General features: G+C 34.9%; 2 protein-coding genes across 2 annotated transcripts; one reads left to right on the forward strand and one right to left on the reverse strand.

The window, feature by feature from the left end:
* Positions 1–1,367: 1,367 nt before the first annotated feature.
* On the reverse strand, positions 1,368–1,930 carry LOC133299190 (uncharacterized). Its single transcript, XM_061498635.1, has 2 exons — positions 1,820–1,930; positions 1,368–1,751 (listed from the first exon to the last, which is right to left on the reverse strand). The coding sequence occupies exons 1-2, from the start codon at positions 1,928–1,930 to the stop codon at positions 1,368–1,370; spliced, it is 495 nt and encodes a 164-aa protein (XP_061354619.1).
* A 4,025-nt stretch (positions 1,931–5,955) lies between these two features.
* Positions 5,956–6,507, forward strand: LOC133299201 (histone H2AX-like). The gene is made up of 2 exons (XM_061498642.1): positions 5,956–6,168; positions 6,281–6,507. Exons 1-2 carry the CDS (start codon positions 5,959–5,961, stop codon positions 6,503–6,505), a joined length of 435 nt encoding a protein of 144 aa, XP_061354626.1. The 5' UTR covers positions 5,956–5,958; the 3' UTR covers positions 6,506–6,507.
* Positions 6,508–7,779: the final 1,272 nt, after the last annotated feature.

The raw sequence follows: 7,779 nt of genomic DNA on the forward strand, positions 1-7,779 counted from the left end.
GAAGAAGGACCCAACTGAAGACCAAGGGAGCATGACAAAGAAAGTTAAAAGGACATATGAAGCCAAGTGTAGTAAGTGTGGTCAGACTGGACACTATGGCAAGAGTTGTAAGGGGCCAGCAGCTTCCAAAACAGACAAGAGCCAAGCAAGACCACAATCTGTGAGGATTGGCACAGACTCAGTAAATGAAATCCCATTAAGTCAAGGAGGCCCTTCAGAAATTGGTAGTTCTCAGGCACAACCAATCAACTCGAGAGGATGCAGCCCACCTCCTTCAAATCCAGAAGAAGCAAATGCAGTGTTGACTGAAGAGACAATTAAGGCAGCCAGCACTGGCACACAAAGCAGATTTATGCACTTCATGACAACACCTGGTTTTATGCCACCAAGGCGATCCTCAAGAAAATGAGCTGCTGATGAAGACGAACAAGGGAGTAGTGCATGAGCCAACTGAAAATGAGTGGATATAATGCCCTTTTTTTTGTACATTCTGGCCATTTTTTTTGGGAGGCCTTTTACAGATATAATGTAATCATTTTGATGCATGGCCAAGATTGTATTTATAGGCCTCACTTGTAATTTCTATCAGTTGGCTTTTATTTGTAATGCACTACTGGTTTGTAGTTGTAGGAATGTGATAAGTTCATTTTGATGAATGTGATAAGTTCATGTCCATTTTATGTTTTTTAACTGAGTTAGCTTGTTGTTGGTCATTTAGCTGCCATATTTGCATTCTGGTGCAGGTTTGTGCTGTGTTACTGATTAAACAGATCATGTCCAATTTTCTGGATGCAGGGACCAATTAGGACCCCGACAATCATTGTCGGGGACCAATTTGGACCTCTACACGCTGCATTTTTGTGATACTTCTATTTTGTTGATCTGGACTGCATTCAAAAGCATATAAGTCAGGGACAGCAAGTGTATCTGATGTAATGCACTACTGTTTTTTAAAATGAGTGCTGCATTTTGTTGATTTGGACATCAACAACTCATGTCCTATAATTCTGGAATCAGGGACCAATAAGTGCCCCGTGCACTTTGTCAGGGACCAAAACGACCCTCGACTAACATTGCCAGGGACCTAATTGGTTCTCGTGTTTTGCAATCAGTAACAAAATATGCATAACAATATGCAACTTCTGTATCAGCAATGTCATGAGTTATGTGTCTATATCAGTAGCAATCTATATCTGTTTGTGATACAATGTAGCAATCTTTTATCCTTCATTCGATGCCTATCTATGCAATAATATATAATGCCATAATATATTAAGGAATACATTCAAGGCTTTTTTATAATAGGCCATATGATAATACACACAAACAGATTTGAACTAACAACAGGAAGGAGTACTCATTACAATTCACTGAAGCAAAAATACATTTGGGTCACTTTTTTTCACTTTTACCACACTAACAACAAACATATAGATCATGATCATACCCACACAAGCACCTAAGACCCTAGCTGACCTATCAACTGTCCTAATTTTTTTGTCCATCCTAACTAACTCCTCCACCATCTTCAGGTATACATCATTCAGTTTTCTTTCCTGCTGATGAAGCTTCATTCCTTGCTCAGTAATCTTCACATCTTGCTCTCTCATCATCATCTCCACATACTTCAACTTGAAGTTAATTTCAGCAACATCCAACTCCACAGTGTGAATTCTTGCTTCTTCCAGTTCCATGGGTTCATTACACATGTCATCTACCCATCTAAAAAAATCACAATAGGGCTTCTTCACCTGAAAAAATAAACACCATGGTTAGCAAGTGTTCCAACTCAATAAAGGAGTAGATTACAAATTCGTACCTTGAAGTTAGGACACCCAAGGAAAGCCCTGTTTGGGTTCCTCTCAGTTTTGGAGGTATAGACAATACTTTGTCTCCCACATTTGCACCTCCAACCAGTGGTCCTTGCCATTGTTCTTCCTCCCATTGATTTACTCTCACTTGACCCCCCCATGCCAGAAGAAACACTCATCTTCTCCCACGCCCAGAAATCCGATTGATGGCTTAATGTCTTTCGTCGAGTTTCAATCATCAAAGTGCAAACTTTCTGGCGGCTTTTTGCTGTTTACAGATTTGCTCATCAATTTGGGGGATGGAGTTTCCGGTTTAGGGTTCTATTGAAGGCATTTCGGTTTTTTTCAATTTTAGGGTTCATTATTTGGGTTTTATCAATTAATTGCATTCAAGTAAAACGACGTCGCGCTTTCCATGGGTGTCCACCGTCGTCGTCCAGCTTTCCACCGTGTCCACCGTGGAGTCCGCGTCAGCAGATAACGTGCCACATGAGCACCGTTAGTTTGACCGTGACGGAGGAGTTGACAGAAGGACTAACGTGACCCTTTTTTCATAACTTTAGGGACCAATTTGGTACTTTTACATTGTCAGGGACTAAAATGGATTTCGCTAATATTGCTAGGGACCAAAAAGGGTATTTACTCTAAAATTAACATGACAAATAAAATATTATTTTATATATAAAAAAAATTGACCCAATGGATCGATCCATCTATGGTGGGCTGAACTTGTTTAACCCGGGATGGGTTCAAATGAATTGACGGATTAGGAATCCGAATTCAATTAACCATTTATAATGAATTAAAGGAGCCAGCCCGATAAATCAAACCCATTTTTTCACCCCTAATCAATGATCTGTCTCGTATTCTCAAATTTTCCGATCCACTCTTTTTTGCGTGTGTGTGGATATAAGGGAAGTAAAACAACAACTACAATCTGCAAAGCCTTGGGCTATTAATGCCCATAAAATCTCTTTCTAAGATGTTCCTACAACTTAACGGAGGTTCGGTAAATAGGTGAACATCCCAATGATCCACTTTTTCTTTAAAGAATTTATCATCTATCATTTAACATGATCATAAAAAGTTTCTTACACACACAACATTTTGTGGAGCTTGCAGCAAAAAAAATAATAATTTTGGCACGCAAAATGAATCTCTATAACATAACAGAATCACTTTTCCTACAACATAACTGTTATAAAACTCTGAAGAAGAGCGGTCCAAATCCGTAAGAATGGCACAAAGAAAGCACCTACCCTAAACTATTGACTTTATTTTAACTACCGTTTAGGTAAAGCATATTGTAGTTTGTTATAAAAAAGAAAAAAGAAAAAAAAAGAAAAGCATATTGTAGTTTAATTATGAAGATCAAATCATATTATAAAATTATGTATCATTAATGCGTTGCAGTGAGCGTACAAGTTTTATTTTTCTCATGATATCCTAAGTATTATTTATATTTAGTTAATTGTATTATTGATTATTAAATTTTATATTTAGGTTAATTAATAAAATTGCTACTGATTCTATCATTATATCCAATGTACCCACCATCTTTTTTTCAAATAAAAAATTTACATTTTATATTGCGTGATTATTATTCACTTGTTTTTTTAAATTATATGATAACGAAGTTATACAATAAAAAAAATTGATACTCTGGTTTAAATAAATAGTACAAAAGACAAAAAAATATATGTAGATCGGATTAATCAAATTGAATATGCTTTTAATTTTTTTTTCATCTTCTGCATATGTGCTTCCAAATTAAAGCGATTATTGGGTTTAATCATACCTAATAATTGAAACCATGGTGGGGAGGTTTTTATAAAAGGCAGCATCAGTATCTGTAATGTAAATATCAAGTGGAAATTGAATTGCGTAAAACGATAGTATAGTGGGGTGGGATCTCTAACTTTCACCATTTCATAGCATGTGTTGCTTAGGAGTTATGCCAGTTAATTAAGAATAACATTGATCCCAGCAACGAACGCGGGTCCAGCATTGCCTGTAATGGGATTGAGAACGCACTAGCCTGTCCATATTAACTTACCACAAGCACTATGGTACGACTTAACCTATAATGACGAAAACTTGCGAAAGTCATGAATTCTCCATTGTCAATTTTCATGTCCCTTAATGAGTAATTTATGTTCTTGTAAGAAACTTTAAAATGACTATTCTTATTTATCATTAGTCATTTCAAGAGAATCGTTTGGAGGCTTGTTAGGCTGATCTAGAGAAAGCCCGTGATGAAAACTTGTGAAAGTCATGAATTCCCCATTGTCAATCTTCATGTCCCTTAACAAGTAATTTATGTTCTTGTATGAAATTTTAAGATGGCTATTCTTATCTGTCACTAGTCATTTCAAGAGGTTCATTTGGAGGCTTATCGGGAAGCTCGTGGTGAGGGATCACCATCAATGGGCTAAGCTAGTCCAACTGTAGCACCACATCTCACTTCAAAATCTTAAAGGAATTAAATTCATGAGTCTATCCACTTATAGCCTATTACCAACCAATCCGAGACTCGTCACACTTGAATACTTAGATAATCTCCTCCTCAAATGTGAATCTGACCATTGATATGCTCCTTCTCAACTGAGTACCCAGGCCAAAGTACTCAATCCGTCTTCTAGCCAAACATCTGGCTAGCCCGAGTCCAATCCAACTCTGATACCATTGTCAGACTGGTATAGGGAAAGCCCGTGACGGGAGATCACCACCAATGGATTAAGCTACTCCAACTGTGGCAAGTTAGTCCGACAACACATTTCAACCCAAAATCTTAAGGCATTAGGTTTATGAATCTATCCACTACATTTAGCTCATCACTAATAAATGTGAGATTCATTATACTTGAATACTCAAACAAAGCTATATCATAGTTTCATTTGTGACGTCAGCACAAGTTTTTTTTTTTTTAATTGTATACCAATATGTCATATGACTATTACACCATTTTTTCTCGTTCATACAATGTTGTTATTGTATAATCAGAACTATTGTTTCGTTAACTAAATTGTAAAAATGAAAATCATTTGGGTTTAAATATATTTTGTGATGAAATATGCATTGGCCCAATTTTGCAATATGCAAGGCTGGATTTGTCAAGTCCGGGCTTAAAATTGTGGCATGTTGAATGTTTTGGGCCCCGGTCCATCTTAACCAATGAGCACTCTTTGTTTGACACGAGATTTTGAATTATTTCTTTATTTTTTTTGTTAAAAAGAAAAACGATTCATGAAACGACAGTGGTGCAAAAGCACAAAGGGCATGTTTGGTGTGACGTATAAGGTATGATAGTATAAGTTTATACTATATGTTATGACATTTACAGTTGTTTGGTGTAACAATCGTATAATATAAGCTAATACATTAAAATGATGTATAACTTAATCCGATCTAAGGGTGAGGGATAAGGCCTGATAAGAGATTGGTGTGTTAACACCGTTGACCAATGTAATTCTCAAAAATTAATATATTATTTTAATATTAATCTATTAAAAAAAATTAATTTTTCAATATTTTAATTTTTAAAAATTGAATATTTTATTTTTATAAAAATTTATTTATATTTTGGACACACTGATCAATTAATTTTTATAAAATTTAATATCATATGACAGTTTTTTGAAGAATTATATAAATTCTTTATTAAAGGATATTTTTATTAAAAAAATTTATTTTTATCATATATAGTATTATACAGTGCATTGCTAAATACTAGATGATATTATCTTATACAATATATTATTTTATACAATACCGTCCCAAACGCTGGATAGTATTAAAATTTAATCAGATCTTATACAATCAGGCCTTATACTATCAGGTCTTATACTATCAAACCTTATCTTATACTATGCATCAAACATGCCCAAAGAAAAATCAAGGAACGACCAGTAGACAAGAAACGACACCGTAGAGTTCAAAGTTCTGAAAATTATTGTTTCCCGCTCGAAAGCGCAAAACTAAAAAAAATGGAGCGTTGTGGTTGCCACGCTGGCGATCCGCGAGACCCCCGTTTATCCAATCACAGTTAAGGGTCACGGTCTATATAAAACAAAGCCAAGCACATACTTTGTGCATTGAAATACAAGTTCACTTCACTATCTCTACAATTTCAAATTCGAAACCCACGATGAGTTCGTCGGAAGCTGCAACCACCGTGAGCAAGGGCGGAAGGGGAAAACCCAAGGCTTCAAAGTCCGTTTCCCGGTCCAGCAAAGCAGGTCTTCAATTTCCCGTTGGCCGTGTCGCACGCTACCTCAAGGCCGGTCGTTATGCCCAGCGCGTTGGGTCTGGATCCCCTGTTTATCTCTCTGCTGTTCTCGAATACCTTGCTGCTGAGGTTCCTGATTATTTCGGCTTAATCGATTTATTTGTTTATTTAATTTTTTGTTATTTGGTTGTGTTCTTTTTCTGATGGTTTGAAATGTTGTGGTGTTATTTTGGGGGTTTAGCTTTTGGAGCTTGCTGGGAACGCTGCGAGGGATAACAAGAAGACGAGGATCATACCAAGGCACATTCAACTTGCTGTGAGGAACGATGAGGAACTGAGCAAGCTGATGGGGTCTGTCACCATTGCTAACGGTGGTGTTCTTCCCAATATTCACCAGAATTTGTTGCCAAAGAAGGTCGCTAATAAAGGGAAAGGCGAGGTTGGATCTGCTAGCCAGGAGTTTTAGACGCGTAGGATTCAATTCCTCATTTGTCAAAAATCAAATTGAAATGAACACTTGGGTTAACTTGTTGTTTTGGTTGGTTTGTTATGTCGTATATTTAGATTAGTGTTAGAATTTTATGATGTATATCTCTTCATTTTGGGAAAATTAATTAGATGTGATGTCCTATAAATGTGTTTTATCTTTGTCAACAGTTTTCTTCCTCCTCTGCGATATTTTGCTTTTTGTTTGCTTTATGTTAATATCAAGCGCGCTTTTCTTTCTTTCTTTTTCGTAAAGCAATTTTTTTTCGGTTGAAATTTTAAATTACTCTGAGAGCGCAATTTTGTTATTTCCGGTTTTTAGAATTAGATTTTAACACGTCTTAATTGATTTTGGCGCTTAAAATATTTAATTCAAAATAAAGTTTTAGGTCCGAGTCATTTCTATTTCTTTTTTTGGCTCACTTGTTGTTGTTCAAGATGTCACATTTGGTTATGCCTTTTCAATAAGAAAATTGGATTCGATATTTGAATTTGAAATAATCTTGGTATTTGGGTATAAAAACAGAAAACAATAAGTTAAACATAAAATGCATCTATTGCCTTTTTAATTAATTATAAGGACTTAATATCCTTTGATTAGTTTTAGTTTTAAAGAATCTATGTAAAATCTTTTCTTTCTTTTGGATTATTTTTAATCAATGTTCTAAATTCAACTTTTACTCTTTGTGAGGTTTGAAAGTTTGGTTAGTCATGAGTTGTTCTCTTATTCCTATCTTTAAAAGTTAGAATGTTGCTTCACCAAGGCAAAAATATTTTTAAAATTGTAATTTAAATAAAAAATAAAAATAAAATACAGAAATAAGAATTAAATATTTTTTTAATAGAAATAAAATGTGCCAAATATACACAAGGAAGCAATTTTTTTTTTATTTAAAAAATGGATAAAAAAATGATTTGAAGGGCATCTCTCTTTAGTGACTTTGCCCTGTTGTGTAATCTATTTCCTTAAATTTCCAAAAAAAAAAAAAAAGGATCAAATTCCCTTTGGTTATTTGCTATTGTATATCTTCAAAAATGATGTGGAATAAAAAAACATGATTCGATTCAAACGGATGAGTCAAAAGTTATTTTGTTTTAAAGTTTAAGGATACCACATTACATCTTTTGTTCTTTCTTTCTTCGTATAAATATAGGGTTTGATTAATCTCATGTTAAAGGAGATAAGTTATCTCATGTCATAGAGATAAATTTGTGGGCTCCCCCATCTGAAAAAGAAAAAAAAGAAAAAAAAAA

This window comes from Gastrolobium bilobum, unplaced genomic scaffold, assembly GCF_033153095.1.
Source record: "Gastrolobium bilobum isolate Gb01-03AN ecotype WA unplaced genomic scaffold, APGP_CSIRO_Gbil_v1 utg568630, whole genome shotgun sequence".
Classification (NCBI taxonomy): Eukaryota; Viridiplantae; Streptophyta; class Magnoliopsida; order Fabales; family Fabaceae; genus Gastrolobium; species Gastrolobium bilobum.

Bases quoted from the DNA above. Each gene is read 5' to 3' on its own strand.
- LOC133299190 (XM_061498635.1), bottom strand. From the start codon at position 1,930: ATGGCAAGGACCACTGGTTGGAGGTGCAAATGTGGGAGACAAAGTATT. The intron at 1,752-1,819 runs GTACGAATTTGT...TTATTTTTTCAG, and splicing joins TTGGGTGTCCTAACTTCAAG to GTGAAGAAGCCCTATTGTGA.
- LOC133299201 (XM_061498642.1), top strand. From the start codon at position 5,959: ATGAGTTCGTCGGAAGCTGCAACCACCGTGAGCAAGGGCGGAAGGGGA. The intron at 6,169-6,280 runs GTTCCTGATTAT...TTGGGGGTTTAG, and splicing joins TCGAATACCTTGCTGCTGAG to CTTTTGGAGCTTGCTGGGAA.